At 38.8% G+C, this 19,989-nt stretch overlaps 1 protein-coding gene across 4 annotated transcripts in view; it reads right to left on the bottom strand.

Annotated features, from left to right (window-relative positions):
* top1b (DNA topoisomerase Ib) overlaps positions 1–19,773 on the bottom strand; it is a 31,625-nt gene extending 11,852 nt beyond the window's left edge. Inside the window, exons 1-12 of one of the 4 annotated variants that reach the window (XM_084428103.1) lie at positions 19,594–19,773; positions 19,321–19,363; positions 11,217–11,292; positions 10,936–11,020; positions 10,762–10,811; positions 10,528–10,617; positions 10,356–10,452; positions 10,177–10,271; positions 9,956–10,071; positions 3,841–3,962; positions 3,531–3,653; positions 3,264–3,451 (exon numbers count right to left, since the gene is read on the bottom strand). In XM_084428103.1, the coding sequence (XP_084284229.1) occupies positions 3,264–3,451; positions 3,531–3,653; positions 3,841–3,962; positions 9,956–10,071; positions 10,177–10,271; positions 10,356–10,452; positions 10,528–10,617; positions 10,762–10,811; positions 10,936–11,020; positions 11,217–11,292; positions 19,321–19,363; positions 19,594–19,623 (1,115 nt within the window). In that variant the 5' untranslated portion in view covers positions 19,624–19,773. The remainder of the gene's footprint in view (positions 1–3,263; positions 3,452–3,530; positions 3,654–3,840; positions 3,963–9,955; positions 10,072–10,176; positions 10,272–10,355; positions 10,453–10,527; positions 10,618–10,761; positions 10,812–10,935; positions 11,021–11,216; positions 11,293–19,320; positions 19,364–19,593) is intronic. The other 3 variants (XM_084428104.1, XM_084428105.1, XM_084428106.1) reach the window with 3 other exon arrangements.
* Positions 19,774–19,989: the final 216 nt, after the last annotated feature.

Genomic DNA, 19,989 nt, shown 5'->3' with positions numbered 1-19,989 from the left:
AAGACCACGTCACCTGAGCCGGTGTCTGTTCCAGAGCCGGTGTCTGTTCCTGCCCATAATCCCGCCCCTAAGGAAATTTTGGGGGGGCAATAAGTCTCCGCCGAAGGGTCGTCTCCGCCATGGCCGCCCGAAGGGTCCTCTCCGCCATGGTCACCTGCTCCGCCCTGGCCACCTGCACACCTTTTTGAAGGGGGGCGTACTGTCACAGTCATCGTCTGCACCACTCTGTCTTCGTCTGCATTACACTTCCCAGAATCCCTCGTGTCTTCTCACCTGAACTCACTCCCTCAATTACCCACCTATTCATCGTCTTCATCATCCGTGTCACCTGTGCTCACCTAATCAGTGTTCATCAGTCTGTATTTAGTTCCCTCTGTTCAGTCAGTCTTTGTCCGTTCTCGTCTGAGTATAGTCATAGTTACGTTGTCTGAGTCACCTTCACCTCAACCCACCACTCCTTCACCACCTCCGCGGTCCATCTGCCCGGAAGCTCCGCTGGGCTCGATCGCCACTCCAGGTCGGCCTTCAGCGGTCGACGCCCAGCTTCAGCCACGGACTTCCGGGATTCGGGCTGCACCCTCACCCTGCACCCCTTCGGCATCCCTGGACTCCTCCCTTCCTCTGACCTCCCCCACCACATCGTCACCCGGTCATCTATCCTCACGTCAACGCCTCAGTCCTGCTGGTCATCGGTTCAGTTTCCATCTTCCGGGTCAACAGTTCCGCCATTGTCCATCAGCCGCTCGGTTTCACCAGTTCTTCTACCCCTCGCCATGGCTCCGCCGCCGCCAATCGGCCCCAGTGTTCCATCCGCCCCCTCTGTCTGGACTCCACCCTGGTTCCTCCCACCGTCAGCTCCACCATGGTCTACAAGTCCACCGACTCCTCTACTCCTTCCGTCACCAGCTCCACGTCCTCCGCCTAAACCTCCGCCTTATTCTGTTTTTATTTCTTTATTTTTGTCTTCATCACGGCGCGAGGGGGGCGTAATGTCACATTCTGTTCTGTCATGTTTTCACCTGTTCTGTCATGTTTGCTGTTCTGTCATGTTTGCACCTGTTCCCATTATCCTTAATTAGTTTACCATCTTCCACCTGTGTTCAGTTAATTATCATCACCTGTTTTCAGTTCATCAGTGTTAGTATTTAGTTCCTTGAGTTCAGTCAGTCTTTGTCAGTTCACGTCGTTTGCTGGTGTGTGTTACCCTTCTGCCCATCTGTACCTTGTGGGTGTCATTGTGAGTAAAAGTTTATATTGGAGCCTTTTTGCCTCTTCGACTTCTTCAACCTACATCACACCGTGACACATCAAGCTGGGCATTTTGAAATATTTCTGAGTGTTTTTAACTGTTTAGGCACGAACCCGAAGCGTCTACTACAGTTGCACACGCACAGAAAGCCGCTTGGAGAACAGTATCTCTTTCACAGCTTAATGCAGTTTAACTCTTATTATCATCAAACACATCCTGCAGTTTAGCAACAGTAGACAATATTGCTGATTTGGACGTTAAAGGGGTCATGAACTGAGAATTAAAATTTTCCTTGATCTTTTGACAGTTAAGAGGTTGTTAAAATATAAAAATCTACCACGTTTCAAAACACAGTGTTTGCTTTGTTATTTATGGTGAAAGCATTCGTGAGAATGCAGAAATCGCATTGCAATGATGAGATCACTGCATTCACATGATCAGTCTGTTGATCACGTGAATGCAGTGATCTCATCATTGCAACGCGATTTCTGCATTCTCAGAGCTGTCATCTGCTCAATGCTCATCACTGCAACCTTTCATGTGATGGGAATAGATACTTTTCACGATTTGTTATTCGCAACAGCTGTAACAGTAAAAAAGTCGTAAAAGTATTCGAGAGGGTTCCACATGTAGTACTTATTTCATATGCAAAGATGTCAGCCAATCACAGCAGTGGGTATTTACACTGAAGCCTCACATCAGACACACCCCTTCAAACATAGCATTCAAATCAGAGGATAAAATCAGGATAAAAAATAGCCATTTATTTGTAAATTTTTATTTGTAAAATTGTACTATTTTTCATGTAAAAATCTAGCCTGGCAAGCCAGACCTACATCAAGATGTTAGGTCTGGTAACTCACCATTGGCACGGCTTAATCCGAGGGGCGGGATAAACGGTTGTCTCTCAAAATCCCTCTGCACGCAATAGGATAGCGCTACAACCAATCAGAGAAACGAAGAAGGCTAGTTGGTATATTAAACTTTTGCCGTATCCAGTCGGCAAAACTCCGAACACATCTTCCTTTTTTTTAAATGACTTAAGTGCCGTTCTTTGCTCTTTTCTCAAAGAAAAGCTTAACTCCAAGTCCTCCAGAATCACGGCCAAAGCCGATTCGAAAGACAGCTGTTCGCCAGCAGCAGCAGCCATTCTTTGTTTTCAAGTAGCAGGGAACCGTCGCAACTCTGTCGGCATTATGTTAAGCCCGCCCCGCCTACTCTATACACGATGTGATTGGCCTGACCTGAGTTTGGTTTTTCCAGCTCGAAAGTCAACGGAGAGTTGCTAGACCACACTGGCTGCAAAATACATTTTGCTGCCGCTAGGGTGCGTCTAGATTTCTAGGCTAGTAAAAATCATATTAACATTATAAGTGCACCTCAGGAAACATTATAAAATAATTTAAAAAATCCAGTTCATGACCCTTTTCAGGTTGGTCTTTTAGGGAGGAAAGAAAGCGCACCGCTGTTGCAACGTTGTGGTTGAAACATAGGAGGAAGCAGGATCCACGTGCAGCACACTTTATTTAAACAAACTCAAAACTTGACAAAGACAAACTCAGACTAGGGAACAGGACTCGGGAACAGAACAACCAACATACAACATCAAGAACTCACAAAGACTGAAACTAGACACAGGGCTTAAATACACAGGCAAAACAAGCTAAACAAGATAACAAGGGGGCGTGGCTAATTAGAAACACCTGGGGAGACTAATAAACAAGAAAAACTACAAAGGACTACAAAACATGGCACAGGACAGGAAATGACAAAAGTCAAGGGGAACACAAGACAGGAATCATAACAGCTGTGAAGGAAAGAAATGCACTAAAATCGCACAGCTCTAGTTTCTTGCTGTCATTGCTGTAGGGTTACTGTCGTTGCAATGTCTCCGCTCTCCGCAAAGAGAGACTCATCTATTTGTGTTATTCAATTCGTTTTTTTATTTTTATATAATTCTACTATTATTCTACACCATGAAAATAGTAATAATACATCATGATTAGGGACTCACTTGCTGCAGTTGATGATGATGTCCTCGGGTCGGATGCGGCGTTTCAGTTTGCCCATCTTAGGATGGTCCCCGCGTCCTCTGAACAGACCTGGAGGCTCGATCCGGAAGTTGCCGATCCGCTCCCTGTGGTTATCCATAACGCAGAATCCATACTCCTGCAGAATGCGTTCATTCTCTTCTTTGGTTTTCTTTGAAAAAAATATTAATTTTTCAGTTTAATAGTCAGTTTGTATTTCAGCAGCATGTATGTGTTGGTGGCATTCTAACCTGTTTCTCCTCTTTTGACATCTGTTTTCTGGCCTCAGATTGTGCTTTAAAGTATTTGTGCATCTCAGTGAAGTCACATTTCTTCAGCTCAGCGATCTTTGACTTCTCCTCTGATGTCATTTCCTTACAAGAAACATTTGTGGGACAATGTTTCTATAAGACACTGTGACAATGTTTCTATAAGAATAATGACATTTTCAAACTTTTGCACATTTCCATTGGCTGATAAAACTATTTCCTTAAAACTGGCAATTGTGAATAGTATGAGAGCAATAATATTAGAGAAGTAATGTTTTGAAAAGTGTGTTACCTTCCTCCAATCTTTAAAGAAGTTCTTTTTAAATATGTCTTTAGTTGTGTACTCGTGGTCAAGCATTTTTGCATAAAACGTAGCCACTTCCTCTGCACCAGGGCTCAATTTCATGGCCTTTCCTGTGAAACACAAGATAATTATCTCAACATTTAAATATATCCTCATTATACACCACACCATACAAGTGTCACAATCATGTCATGCATAGTTGTCACAGTAGTTTCTAATTATTCTCACACTTGTTCCTTGCTCTGTTGACTGATTTTCAGAGGTCAAGCCTGCCAAGAAGCGAGAGACAGAGCAAATGCCAGAGGCCAATTTCGTCCCAGAGCCCATCGAGTCTGGCCAGGGGCCTGATGTATAAACGTTCCATACGCACAAAATGTAGTTATATTGTATATATACTTAGCTTGCGGGAAGGCAGCCGGAGACGGATGTCCCTGGTAGAGAGCCAGATCTTCTGCCCTGGATAGTAAATGAGTGTCGCTGCTCTTCTTGCGTCAGCCTGGATCTTGTGTCTCCTTACTGCCCTCTGAAGGTGGATATGAGCTGAGTCCCACACCCTCTCGCTCTCCTAGAACCAGTAGTTCACAGCTGGAACGTCTGATGGCTCACCTGACCAGGGAAACATGGGCGATTGGTAGCCGAGTATGCACTGGAAGGGTGTAAGCCAGGTGGTGGTCTGACAAAGGGAGTTCTGTGCATACTTGGCCCATGGTAGGAAACGGTTCCAGCTGTGTTAATGGTTGTGGCAGTATGACCACAGGTAACGTCTGATTTCCTGGATCTTGCGTTCTGTTTGGCCGTTTGTCTGAGGGTGGTATTCTGAAGACAAGCTTACCGACACACTGAGCAGATGGAAGAAGGCTTTCCGCACACATGAAGTAAACTTAGAGCCTTAGAGAAACAGTCAACTACAACCAGGATGCAGGTGTTTGTGTCAGAGGGTGGTAAGTCTGTGACGAAGTCGATGCCAAGGTGAGACCAGGGTCTATTGGGAATGGGTAATGGTAAAAGTTTGCCTTCTGGAAGGTGTCTTGAAATAGCGCATGTGGAACAGCCTCAAACCAAATGTTGTACGTCCTGGGTCATACTGGGCCACCAATAACGTTCACGGAGGAGCGAGAGGGTTTGCTGGTAACCTGGATGCCCTGATCCTGGAGACGAGTGCGCTGAGTTCATGAGGGTTACGCGTAGAGTTGATGTTACATACGTGCACCCGTCAGGACCTCCCGGCGGAGCTGGCTCCTCTCTGGTGGCTATGGCAATCTGTTCGTCCATCATCTACTGAATAGGACAAGTGAAGAGGGCTGCAGGGAGAATGAAGATGGGAGAGAGCGTCAGCTTTGGTGTTCTTGTGTCCAGGACGATAAGTGACTTTGAAATTGAATTGGGTGAGGAATAAGGCCCATAGCGAGCATTCTTGAGATCTTCTAAATTGCGGGGGTCTGTAATCACCTGAAACGAGTGGTTTGCTCTAGGGCTGAACGATTTTGGAAAATAATCTAATTGCGATTTAGTTTTACCAATATTGCGATTGCGATTTAATATGCGATTATTTTTTAAGCTCTTTATCTTTTCTATTATTCAACAAAACCCAGCAATAAATCATTGTAAATTAGGGAAGGGAATCTTTAGGCACCTCATGAGCCGATACATTTTTTTCTTTAATTGATCTGATTAATACAACTTAAAATATTTAATTACATAATTATAAGTAGGCCTACTTATAATAATTACACATTAAAAAACCAAAATAATACAATTACATGTTAATAATTTTAACAAATATAGCTTCAAAACAAATAACAAAGAGGGGGAAAAAATATTACAAGCAATAAACAAAGAGTGCTTTCAGTATTTAAGAGTAGGCTGTCTGAACGTTTTCATCTCTTTTGAAATTATAAGATGTGGTTTGTCCTGTCTGTTTAATAACTTAAGATATAACTGACTGTGTCACATTAATTTCGCGTCATAAAAGCATTTTGAGATGCAAGTACATTTAACCACGTAGACAGAGTCGCTCACAGCCGCATGCTCAAACGCTCTTCGCAAAGCACGCTTGAGTATTTGAAATTGAAAGCAACTTCTGTCGTGATTTTCATATTTTTTATATATAAGCCAACTGCATTCCAAGACATGATGCCTTCGTAGAACATTTGTAAGTAAAATACCGGCGGGCGAGACCGCGCACTACAAAAGTACCATCACGCAGACCGCACGTAGGCTATCATATCTTGTGCAATGAAGCCCGCGAATGTCCTTGTAATTCGCTTCAACTTTTCCGAACTTTATTAAAGATTATTTCTCGTAAGGTTCGAGTGGTGTCGTGTGTGTGTGTGTGTGTGTGTGTGAGACAGGAATTAGAAGCAAGCAGAATATGGTTGTTTATAAAGCACACGCATCATCACATATCTGTGTTTAAAACTAAGCTCAGACATAAATCTGAAATTATCTTAATCGATACAGAATCGTTGGAGAGAATCTATAACACAATATCACATAAATTAAACATAAACTGTTATTTCCTGTAGCCAGGCCTATATGCGTAGCGTGCCAAGTTGGTGCTTCATCTGCAATAGCCTACAGACTGGTTTACTCTCGCGTGTCACGTGACCAGACTGTAATCGCAGCTTTGCGGTTAAAAAAATCGCATTTCATCATATCGCGATATTATCGCAAATGCAATTAATCGTTCAGCCCTAGTTTGCTCCCTCCAGCCAATGTCTCCATTCTTCTAGGGCGAGTTTGATTTCGAGGAGCTTCGTAATTTTGCTCAGCCAGGTTCAGTTTCTTTGAAAAGAAGGCACATGGATGAAGCACATGCTGACTCACCCTGCCGCTGAGAGAGTACTGCTCCGACTCCGGTGGTGAATGCGGCCACTTCTATGACAAAGGGGAAGTCAGGATCAAGATGTTTTAGGATGGGAGCGGTACAAAATGCATTCTTCAGCTGTTGGAAACCATTGGTGGCCACTGGATTCCAGGACAGAGACTTGGGTCGGTTCAGGAGGAGTGTGGTCAATGGTGCAGCGATTTGAACTTTCGATAGAAATTGGCAAATCCCGAGAAGCGTTGAAATGCTTTGACGGAAGTGGGTTGTGACCTGTCTTTAATGGCGGTGACCTTCCCCTGGTACATCTGAATGCCAGATCCATCAATGATGTAACCGAGGAATTGGATGGAGGGACGATGGAATTCGCACTTTTCCAATTTCAAGTAAAGGTGGTACTCCCTGAGTCATTGAAGGACCTGCACAACGTGCCTGCGGTGTTCAACCAGATTCTGAGAATAGATGAGAATGTCATTGATAACGAATTGCTGGATGATAATGAATTGCTGGAGCATGTCTCGGAACACCTCATCCATGAAAGCCTGGAACACAGACGGGGAGTTAGTCAGTCCGTAGTGCATAACCCGGTACTCATAGTGGCCTGAAGGTGTTACAAAGGCGGTCTTCTATTCTTTTCCAGTTCCAGGGCTAATGGGACAAAGGGAAGAGGACAGCGATACTGTTGTTTGATCGTTGAGAGCCCTATAGTCAATGCACAGCCGGAAGCCTCCATCCTTCTTGGCCATAAAGAAGCTCAAAGCGGAAGGGGAGGTAGATGGTTGAATAAACCCTTGTTTCAGGGCTTCTTTGATGTATTCATCCATGGCCTTCTGCTCCGGGATCAACAGAGGATAGACTTTCCCTTTGGGCATGGTGGCTCCATGTACCAGCTCAATCGCGCAGTCCCATGGCCGATGAGGTGGAAGTTTAGTGGTCAGCTGCTTGCTGAAAACATCCTGGAACTCCCCATACTCCTCTGGGAAACACAGCATGGAGGAAACATTCGGGCTTTTGATGGTAGTTGAATTCAGAGAGATGAAGTTTGGGAGGAATGGATGGAGATAATTTACTGTGATACGGTAAAACCAAAGCCATCGTTACTGTTCATATCACTGTGTATCAAGTGCTGAGGAAGATCTGGAGCTGAAAATCAGATATACTAATAACCATTTTGTTTCTGAAACATGCTGTAAGCAGTAGACCAATCACAACATACTGATCCATCTGACCAATCAGAGCAGAGTAGACCAATCACAACAAACTGGGTCATCTGGCCAATCAGAGCAGAGTTGACAAATCACAACATACTGATCCATCTGACCAATCAGAGCAAAGTAGGCTCTCAGAAAGGAGGGGTTTAGAGAGACTGAATCCTTTATCAAACCGCTTTGACACTGTAAGAAAAGAGGTGCATCTGCCTTGTATATTATGTGTTAGTAATATTATACAGTGAGGAAAATAAGTATTTGAACACCCTGCTATTTTGCAAGTTCTCCCACTTAGAAATCATGGAGGGGTCTGAAATTGCCATCGTAGGTGCATGTCCACTGTGAGAGACATAATCTAAAAAAAAAAATCCAGAAATCACAATGTATGATTTTTTAACTACAGTATTTATTTGTACGATACAGCTGCAAATAAGTATTTGAACACCTGAGAAAATCAATGTTAATATTTGGTACAGTAGCCTTTGTTTGCAATTACAGAGGTCAAACGTTTCCTGTAGTTTTTCACCAGGTTTGCTGCAGGAGGGATTTTGGCCCACTCCTCCACACAGATCTTCTCTAGATCAGTCAGGTTTCTGGGCTGTCGCTGAGAAACACGGAGTTTGAGCTCCCTCCAAAGATTCTCTATTGGGTTTAGGTCTGGAGACTGGCTAGGCCACGCCAGAACCTTGATATGCTTCTTACAGAGCCACTCCTTGGTTATCCTGGCTGTGTGCTTCGGGTCATTGTCATGTTGGAAGACCCAGCCTCGACCCATCTTCAATGCTCTAACTGAGGGAAGGAGGTTGTTCCCCAAAATCTCGCAATACATGGCCCCGGTCATCCTCTCCTTAATACAGTGCAGTCGCCCTGTCCCATGTGCAGAAAAACACCCCCAAAGCATGATGCTACCACCCCCATGCTTCACAGTAGGGATGGTGTTCTTGGGATGGTACTCATCATTCTTCTTCCTCCAAACACGTTTAGTGGAATTATGACCAAAAAGTTCTATTTTGGTCTCATCTGACCACATGACTTTCTCCCATGACTCCTCTGGATCATCCAAATGGTCATTGGCAAACTTAAGACGGGCCTTGACATGTGCTGGTTTAAGCAGGGGAACCTGCCGTGCCATGCATGATTTCAAACCATGACGTCTTAGTGTATTACCAACAGTAACCTTGGAAACGGTGGTCCCAGCTCTTTTCAGGTCATTGACCAGCTCCTCCCGTGTAGTTCTGGGCTGATTTCTCACCTTTCTTAGGATCATTGAGACCCCACGAGGTGAGATCTTGCATGGAGCCCCAGTCCGAGGGAGATTGACAGTCATGTTTAGCTTCTTCCATTTTCTAATGATTGCTCCAACAGTGGACCTTTTTTCACCAAGCTGCTTGGCAATTTCCCCGTAGCCCTTTCCAGCCTTGTGGAGGTGTACAATTTTGTCTCTAGTGTCTTTGGACAGCTCTTTGGTCTTGGCCATGTTAGTAGTTGGATTCTTACTGATTGTATGGGGTGGACAGGTGTCTTTATGCAGCTAACGACCTCAAACAGTTGCATCTAATTTAGGATAATAAATGGAGTGGAGGTGGACATTTTAAAGGCAGACTAACAGGTCTTTGAGGGTCAGAATTCTAGCTGATAGACAGGTGTTCAAATACTCATTTGCAGCTGTATCATACAAATAAATAGTTAAAAAATCATATATTGTGATTTCTGGATTTTTTTTTTTTTGATTATGTCTCTCACAGTGGACATGCACCTACGATGACAATTTCAGACCCCTCCATGATTTCCAAGTGGGAGAACTTGCAAAATAGCAGGGTGTTCAAATACTTATTTTCCTCACTGTATATTATGTTTAGTAAGTGTTTATTTTTTACCTTAGATGCATGTAAACTTACTGTAGGAGACCTAAAATAAATAGGAACCTTTAAAATAGTATAACTGGGGCACTTTTTAAAAACATGTATCAAATTGTAATTAAATCTTTAATTATTTTAGGATAGTATTGCATAGTATTTGACTAGAACATGATAGCAGACAGCTGGTGGGGTCAAAGGCCAATGCTACTCACCATCATAATAAAACCTGATATGGCCTGGCAGGGGTTCATATGGCGGGGGGAACACAGGACCTTTATGTTCCAGAAACTTCCATTTGGAGCCATCTGTGTGTCTCTCCTCTTCCCACCTGAGTAACAGAGGAAGAAAAAGACAGATATTGCATAACAGATGAAGGGAGCGACATTTCAAGATGAGTACAGATTTGTCTCAAATTCCAATTTTCTTGTCTCACCATTTCCACTTCTCCTCCGGCTCATTTTTGGCTTTCTTTTTCCCACCAGTGGTGTCTTTCTTTTCCACTTTGGTCCTCTTCTTTGGTTTCCTTTCCTGGGTCAGTGAGATATGACTTCAATAACAGTCCAAAGCCAAAAGAGAAGGTGTACATAGTTCAAGACAAAGAGGAATGTTTACCTCCCTCTCCTCATAATCACTGTCATCTTCCTGTTTACGTTTTTTCACTTTCTTCTCATTCTCCACTTTAACCTTTTTGTGCTTGTGTTTATACCTGCTTTACAAATATAAATCACTTTGTTTTTACATGCCATATGCTAAGGATCATGGGAACAGATCTTATTGCACATACTCGTCTTCATCCCGCTCCCTCTTGAGTGACTTCTCATGTTTGATGGAGTGATGATAGCCATTATCCTCTTCCACTTTAATTGACGGTGGGCTGAAACAAGAGACGTACTATTTTTACAACATTTTTAGGTTCGATTACAAGTTCAGCAGTTTGGCTTGGTTTATAAATAAAATTATACATCTTTTATATTTTACAATGTGGAAATGTAAACATTGCGGCACATCACTGTCTCACCTTACAAAGCCATTCTCTTTATCTCGATATTTCCCATCAGAACTATGGAACTTCACAAGAAAACAAAAACGCACCCAAAATAAGATGTATAAACACATAAAGCATGTTCAAATACTTAGGCGCATATTTAATTAATTATATTATTTGTAACTCTTATGGCACAATTGAATCGACCTTTTCTTCTTTTCGCTTTTCTTTCTCCTTAAGTTGCTCTTTTTCTTTCTCTCGATGCTTCTTCTCTGAAGAGCTTCTGTGTTCGCTGTAAAACAAATGGAAAAAGATGAGATTCTCCTTTAGGACAATAGATAAAAGAATCTCCAATGAATAATAAAAAAATAATATATAAACATCTGCTAGACCTGAAAGTACAGGGAATGAGTTGTACACAGTGTTAGAATTATTTCTGCCTTGAAAACAATGTGAAAATAAAGGAAGTAATAAAAAAAAAAAATCACCTGTTGCCGTTCTTTGAGTTGTCCCGCTCTCTCTTGTGTTCTCTGTCTTTATGTTTGTCCTTGTGTTTGTGTGAATCTGAGTCAAAAATAATAGTTTTTTATAAGACTTCCCAGATTTAGAGGTGTCATACATCTGAATGAAATAAAAATTCATTTAAAATTAAATTAAAATAAGGACTGTGATACATTCTAAGACTCCTCAGAGGTATGTGATATACAATTACTTGATGTAATATCATGTAAATGGCATAAATAAAATATCACACTGCATGATACTATATCATAACAATAACCAGCATATTGTGTTATTATGCTATTTTACTAACAATAAAGTAACAGAAGAAAACCACACCGTACCTTGTTGTACCATGTAAAAACCATAGCATATGAATATGGTAATCATAGATTATGTCGGTATACTGTATTTAGGAAATAAAATCAAATAATAATTATAAATATTATACATATGTCCGCATTATGCTTATTAAGCTATTATACACTTTAGAATTTCATTTTTAAATTGTATGTGCCTGTTTTAAACCTTTAAAAACATACAACAGTGATTGGCATAAAACACATTACTCACAGAGTTCAAATACACTTATAGGAGCAAAATGTCACATAAATGTACTTGTCGTGTATAAAAGCATTGTGCTGTTCTCATTCGACGACTCCTGTGCAGCCTGCTTTTGTGCTACTGAACCATTAAAGACCATCTAACCAGCTTTCTTTTATTAAATAAGTAAAACATGATGCCTCGGCAGTACACTACATTATGAAGCCAATCCAATGACTGTGAAGAGGGTTTGTTTACCAGCTCATAAGCATAGATCAACATATTAATCTCTTAAATTTACTTTAAAATTAGCATACTTCCCAAATAAATAATTGACAAATATGAGCAAAATGAAAGTGTGGGTTTTTCCGAAGCTCTCCTACACCAGAGCCATTGAAAAACAGTTGCGACATGCTTTGATCTCCAGGTCATGTGGTTTATGGAGCTCTCAATAGCGCCAAACAACTCTGGATGGACAACTGTTTCAAAATATTTGCAGCAATTTCTGGTAAATATTAAGGCATAATGTGCCTCGATTACTATGCTGACTACGCTTTACAGTAGCATTTTATTCTGGAGAGAGATAAAGAGACAACTTTAATATGATTTCTTGAGTTTAGGTGTTCTTTACTTGGGTCACACTCATACTCCTTGACTGAACACCTTAAGTCAAATTTATTAGTCTAAATATTTTTTTGCAAATATGTTTATTATATATATATATAGATTACAATTAGTGTAGGTTAAAATGCGGGGTTAAAACAGAGAATTTTTTTTTTTTTTAATTCAATTTCAGTGCAAAGAGGGAAATTAGAGGTTTCTGGTGGCCGGAAAAATAATATTCATATATAACGCATGACATCTACGTATTCTCAAATTTGCATTTTTGTAGTTTACACGTCGACGATAACAGTATTGTTTTGAAATACTTGCACTTTGAATCCTGTTTTCAAAAGTTTGCGTTTTTTAGGCCCCAAAAAACCCTGTTGTTATGTTAATGACCGGCCAAAACACATAAAAAGTTCTTAGTTGAAAACTGTCGTGTAAACGGCCCCTTAGTCTAGTTTCTCAAGAGTATTGCCGGTCAAAATGCTTACTTATTTTTTTCCGGTTTTGCATTTAAATATATATTTTATATATTTTCAAACACTAGATTTTTGTAGGTTTAGATTTTTTTTTATGTTACATTTAAAAAAGGTTAATTTCTCACAACCTAATGTTATTGTATGATACTCAAGAAGTGAATATTAATGAATGCAAGCAAATACTGAATTTAACCCAAGAAAGAAGTTAAAAATAGTGTTACCCAAAAAACAAAACAAGGCAACCAATTGCATTCAACGAAACTCTTTATTATATAATATATCCAGTGAGGTGCTAGATAAGTTATTCCTTGAATGGGCAGTCTTCATAGAAACTCATTCGACCTCCTACAGGGAGAGAAAGATTGCAGAAAGACTAAAAACGGTTACAAATATGACAACTAGCATTTGGAAATGTTGCTCACATTCTCTAACTGCAATTACCTGCAACTATTTATTATCTAACGATAGATATTAACTACAATGCGCTTCATAAAATACCACTACTGGCTAAATTCCTGAGAGGTCAACTAATGCGTTAACATGTCAAAAATATGCAGTAATTTCATCAACTTAGTGAGTGTGCTTGAGAAACACTGAAATTAATGGGGTTTAATGCTTGACTTATGGGTTATTTGGAACTATTGGTTGTTTTGAACTATTTGTTGTATTGGAACTATTAGTTGCTTTGAACAATTGGTTGTATTGAACTATTGATTGTATTGTATTGAACTATTGGTTGCTTGGAACTATTGGTTGTTTGGAACTATTGGTTGTTTTGAACTATTGGTTGTATTGAACTATTGGCTGTATTTAACTATTGGTTGTTTTGAACAATTGGTTGTTTGGAACTATTGATTGTTTGGAACTATTGGTTGTATTGAACTATTGGTTGTATTGAACTATTAGTTGTATTTAACTATTGGTTGCTTGGAACTATTGGTTGTTTTGAACTATTGGTTGTTTTGAACTATTAGTTGTTTTGAACTATTGGTTGTTTGGAACTATTGGTTGTATTTAACTATTGGTTGTTTTGAACAATTGGTTGCTTGGAACTATTGGTTGTATTGAACTATTGATTGTTTGGAACTATTGGTTGTTTTGAACTATTGGTTGTTTTGAACTATTGGTTGTATTGAACTATTAGTTGTATTTAACTATTGGTTGTTTTGAACAATTGGTTGTTTGGAACTATTGGTTGTTTTGAACTATTGGTTGTTTTGAACTATTGGTTGTATTGAACTATTAGTTGTATTTAACTATTGGTTGTTTTGAACAATTGGTTGCTTGGAACTATTGGTTGTTTGGAACTATTGGTTGTTTGGAACTATTGGTTGTATTGGAACAATTGGTTGCTTTGAACAATTGGTTGTTTGGAACTATTGGTTGTTTGGAACTATTGGTTGTTTGGAACTTTTGGTTGTATTGAACTATTGGTTGTTTTGAACTATTGGTTGTATTGAACTATTGGTTGTTTTGAACTATTGGTTGTTTGGAACTATTGGTTGTTTGAAACTATTGGTTGTATTGAACTATTGATTGTATTGAACTATTGGTTGTTTGGAACTATTGGTTGTTTGGAACTATTGGTTGTTTTGAACTATTGGTTGTATTGAACTATTGGTTGTTTGGAACTATTGGTTGTTTGGAACTATTGGTTGTATTGGAACTATTGGTTGTTTGGAACTATTGGTTGTTTGGAACTATTGGTTGTATTGGAACAATTGGTTGCTTTGAACAATTGGTTGTTTGGAACTATTGGTTGTTTGGAACTATTGGTTGTTTGGAACTTTTGGTTGTATTGAACTATTGGTTGTTTTGAACTATTGGTTGTATTGAACTATTGGTTGTTTGGAACTATTGGTTGTTTGAAACTATTGGTTGTTTGGAACTTTTGGTTGTATTGAACTATTGGTTGTTTTGAACTATTGGTTGTATTGAACTATTGGTTGTTTTGAACTATTGGTTGTTTGGAACTATTGGTTGTTTGAAACTATTGGTTGTATTGAACTATTGATTGTATTGAACTATTGGTTGTTTGGAACTATTGGTTGTTTGGAACTATTGGTTGTTTTGAACTATTGGTTGTATTGAACTATTGGTTGTTTGGAACTATTGGTTGTTTGGAACTATTGGTTGTATTGGAACTATTGGTTGTATTGGAACTATTGGCTGTATTGAACTATTGGTTGCTTGGAACTATTGGTTGTTTGAAACTATTGGTTGTATTGAACTATTGATTGTATTGAACTATTGGCTGTATTTAACTATTGGTTGTTTTGAACAATTGGTTGTTTGGAACTATTGATTGTTTGGAACTATTGGTTGTTTTGAACTATTGGTTGTATTGAACTATTGGCTGTATTTAACTATTGGTTGTATTGAACTATTGGCTGTATTTAACTATTGGTTGTTTTGAACAATTGGTTGTTTGGAACTATTGATTGTTTGGAACTATTGGTTGTTTTGAACTATTGGTTGTTTTGAACTATTGGCTGTATTTAACTATTGGTTGTTTTGAACTATTGGTTGTATTGAACTATTGATTGTATTGAACTATTGGCTGTATTGAACTATTGGTTGCTTGGAACTATTGGTTGTTTGGAACTATTGGTTGTTTTGAACTATTGGTTGTATTGAACTATTGATTGTATTGAACTATTGGCTGTATTTAACTATTGGTTGTTTTGAACAATTGGTTGTTTGGAACTATTGATTGTTTGGAACTATTGGTTGTATTGAACTATTGGTTGTATTGAACTATTAGTTGTATTTAACTATTGGTTGCTTGGAACTATTGGTTGTTTTGAACTATTGGTTGTTTGGAACTATTGGTTGTATTGAACTATTGGTTGTATTGAACTATTAGTTGTATTTAACTATTGGTTGCTTGGAACTATTGGTTGTTTTGAACTATTGGTTGTTTGGAACTATTGGTTGTATTGAACTATTGGTTGTATTGAACTATTGGTTGTATTTAACTATTGGTTGCTTGGAACTATTGGTTGTTTGGAACTATTGGTTGTTTGGAACTATTGGTTGTATTGAACTATTGGTTGTATTGAACTATTAGTTGTATTTAACTATTGGTTGCTTGGAACTATTGGTTGTTTTGAACTATTGGTTGTTTTGAACTTAGTTGTTTTGAACTATTGGTTGTTTGGAACTATTGGTTGTATTTAACTATTGGTTGTTTTGAACAATTGGTTGCTTGGAACTATTGGTTGTATTGAACTATTGATTGTTTGGAACTATTGGTTGTTTTGAACTATTGGTTGTTTTGAACTATTGGTTGTATTGAACTATTAGTTGTATTTAACTATTGGTTGTTTTGAACAATTGGTTGTTTGGAACTATTGGTTGTTTGGAACTATTGGTTGTTTTGAACTATTGGTTGTATTGAACTATTAGTTGTATTTAACTATTGGTTGTTTTGAACAATTGGTTGCTTGGAACTATTGGTTGTTTGGAACTATTGGTTGTTTGGAACTTTTGGTTGTATTGAACTATTGGTTGTTTTGAACTATTGGTTGTATTGAACTATTGGTTGTTTTGAACTATTGGTTGTTTGGAACTATTGGTTGTTTGAAACTATTGGTTGTATTGAACTATTGATTGTATTGAACTATTGGTTGTTTGGAACTATTGGTTGTTTGGAACTATTGGTTGTTTTGAACTATTGGTTGTATTGAACTATTGGTTGTTTGGAACTATTGGTTGTTTGGAACTATTGGTTGTATTGGAACTATTGGTTGTATTGGAACTATTGGTTGTTTGGAACTATTGGTTGTTTGGAACTATTGGTTGTATTGGAACAGTTGGTTGCTTTGAACAATTGGTTGTTTGGAACTATTGGTTGTTTGGAACTATTGGTTGTTTGGAACTTTTGGTTGTATTGAACTATTGGTTGTTTTGAACTATTGGTTGTATTGAACTATTGGTTGTTTTGAACTATTGGTTGTTTGGAACTATTGGTTGTTTGAAACTATTGGTTGTATTGAACTATTGATTGTATTGAACTATTGGTTGTTTGGAACTATTGGTTGTTTGGAACTATTGGTTGTTTTGAACTATTGGTTGTATTGAACTATTGGTTGTTTGGAACTATTGGTTGTTTGGAACTATTGGTTGTATTGGAACTATTGGTTGTATTGGAACTATTGGTTGTTTGGAACTATTGGTTGTATTGAACTATTGGTTGTTTTGAACTATTGGTTGTATTGAACTATTGGTTGTTTTGAACTATTAGTTGTATTGAACTATTGGTTGTATTGAACTATTGGTTGTATTGAACTATTGGTTGTATTGAACTATTGGTTGTTTTGAACTATTGGTTGTATTGAACTATTGGTTGTTTTGAACTATTAGTTGTATTGAACTATTGGTTGTTTGGAACTATTGGTTGTTTGGAACTATTGGTTGTATTGGAACTATTGGTTGTTTGGAACTATTGGTTGCTTGGAACTATTGGTTGTTTGGAACTATTGGTTGTTTGGAACTATTGGTTGTATTGAACTATTGGTTGTTTGGAACTATTGGTTGCTCCACAACAAACGTTCCTTAATTCCCATGAAAGTTTATGGGAGTGTCGTAACTCTGTTTTTCAACAGCTCTACCCTACACACAAGTTATGATGTCACTGGGGACTCCGTGTTTAAAGGAGTCCTCACTTCATTTTATCTAACTGGAGTAAACTGGAACTCAAAGAGACAAACAGATCAAAGAAAATTGGTGCTTTTTATTGCTTCAAAGTTGAAAATAGGCAGAGTATGTAAGCTTATGAGTGCCCTCAAACTGATCTGATGGCATCACTGTACCTTCACAATTATGTGTCTGTAAGGTCTAGGCAGTTTGAAGGGGTGTTTAGGGAGTAATATCAGTGTACATGAGGTTCAACAACAACTGTAAAGTGAGATAAGAAGAAGCCACAACGACTGCAGTCAGAGCAAACCTTCACTAATGCTGGAATTCAACATTCTCTACTGCTTCAGAACTACAAGCAATTATTTACTATTGCATTTTTTATCTACTGTCATTCTCTCTCTCTCTTTCCATATATACATATGGGGTTCTCAAAGTGGGGTCCCTTGGGGGTCCTTGACCAATAGCCAGGGGGGTCGTGAAGTTATTAGTTAAACCATATTTTACGGACTATAAGTTGCGTTATTTTATCATCTGAAACGTGCTGTGACTTACATTCCAAAGTGACTTATATAATGCATTTAATGTCAAATAAGCAAAACGTAGAAACTTAAAAGCGCACTTAAAGGTTTTATACACGTAGTTCTCATGTCTGTGAGGCAAGTTTCTGTACATTTTTGTGACATCACTCCAGAAAGCAATTCACTTTCTATTCAAAACAGATATGAATTTATGATGTTTTATGTGGATATTTGGGACACAAGTGAAGTCTTGTGTACAAAATAAATAATAGTTTAGCATCCAAATACATGTGACTATGGAACCATTTAGATACGTGCCAAATGAGAGAGGAGGCCAAAGATATTTTCTGTTTCGCTTTAAATAAATTGGTTTGATAGGCTACTATTAAATAAAAATAAGGGCAACTAAATACATGTTCATTATGTTTTTGTAAATATTTCGTTTTATCTAGTATTTTACATTAATTTTAAATATAATAATACAATGCGACTGACACACCAAATTTCTTTTTCTTTTTGTCAACAACTTTGAACGTGCTGTTGTATTATTAAGAAGTCCATATAGGCCAACAGATGGGGGCCATTTGAGCCAATAAAACAAGTGTGTTCATTTATTACTCCCATCCACATTAACTTTAATCACGGTTATAATTATGAGGAGTCCTTGGAAAACAAATGTTACCCTATAGGCTGGGGGTCCCTGGCCACAAAAAGTTTGAGAACCCATGCCAGTATTGCCATGCAACATTCCAAGACAATATGGTACTCCCAAGGTGCTAAAATGTCAGTACTTTTTTGTTAATGTTACTACTAAACATAGTTTAAGCCAAATACCATAGTTAATGCTACAATAAAATAATGTTATCACCGTCACGTAAAAATAAATTTCAAGGCAAAAAAAGATAGCAAAACCTTTCCTATTATGATTCTACAGTGACAACTGTGGCATTTTTGTGGTTGTAATGGTGAGCGAGTTGCCTGTCACATGAGTTATTGCTGCTCATATTCAGTCAGAGAAGAGAAAATGGCGCAGAGACTAAGTCCTCACGCACCCTTTCCCCACTTTCAGCAGCCAAATTCAGCCCGTTATCCTTCAAAATCCACACGATGACAGTCATTTCCCGACAGTCGATCTACTACTCTATGTGAATGGGATCTCAGTGTGAAGCATTTCAGGTGTCAAGTGTTGTTTTGCAGCGCTTTTTCTGAACAATAGACAGCAGAGAGAGCGGCTGACGGGACTTAGTCTCTGACGCCATTTCTGCTCCATCTCACTGTGACTGTCACGAGCGCTGCTTCATCACCTGTAAACACACACTTACTGTAGTCCACAGACCCGCACTCCATCTGAAACACACATGTATACAGCATTTAAACATACCATGTCGCATTTCAATAACAAAAACACATGCAATTAGAAGATATTTGCGCATAAAGTTGGCGCTGTGCTATTAAAATATTTTCCATGTATGCACAATCTTAACTTTTCGTTTGTAAAGTTTACGTACAATTTCACTGCAAATAAATATGACCTGCGCGAATAGTTTAATATAGATAACATGTTCGAAATTTGGTACCTGATAGCGTTTATATGCATCTCCACTCATGTTGAGACTCTGAAGATGAATAATAAGATGATGTAGGTATTATCTAGAAATGACAAAGATGCCGGTATTTTAATAGCTTTGACAAAAAAATGACGACTGTCGTCGAGTTAAGTCTGACTGTACCGCTACTGCGCATGCGCTGCATGCGTCGAGTTCACAGGATCCTAAAGACTCTTCAACTACTAGACGAGACCACAACATTATGCAAACTTACATCTCAAGTTAAGATCTAAAGCCAGGTTTAACAAGGTCGTTTATCGTGTATTACGTCGAATTTAAGTCTTATGAAACCGAAATATGCATTTAGGGTAGAATGGTGCTAGACTGAGTCAAAAGTCCAATTACACAAAATCTTGTTTTCTCCAG

The sequence above is a fragment of the Rutilus rutilus genome (assembly GCF_951802725.1).
Source record: "Rutilus rutilus genome assembly, chromosome: 13".
Classification (NCBI taxonomy): domain Eukaryota; kingdom Metazoa; phylum Chordata; class Actinopteri; order Cypriniformes; family Leuciscidae; genus Rutilus; species Rutilus rutilus.
This window is presented reverse-complemented; position numbering and strand designations above follow the sequence as displayed.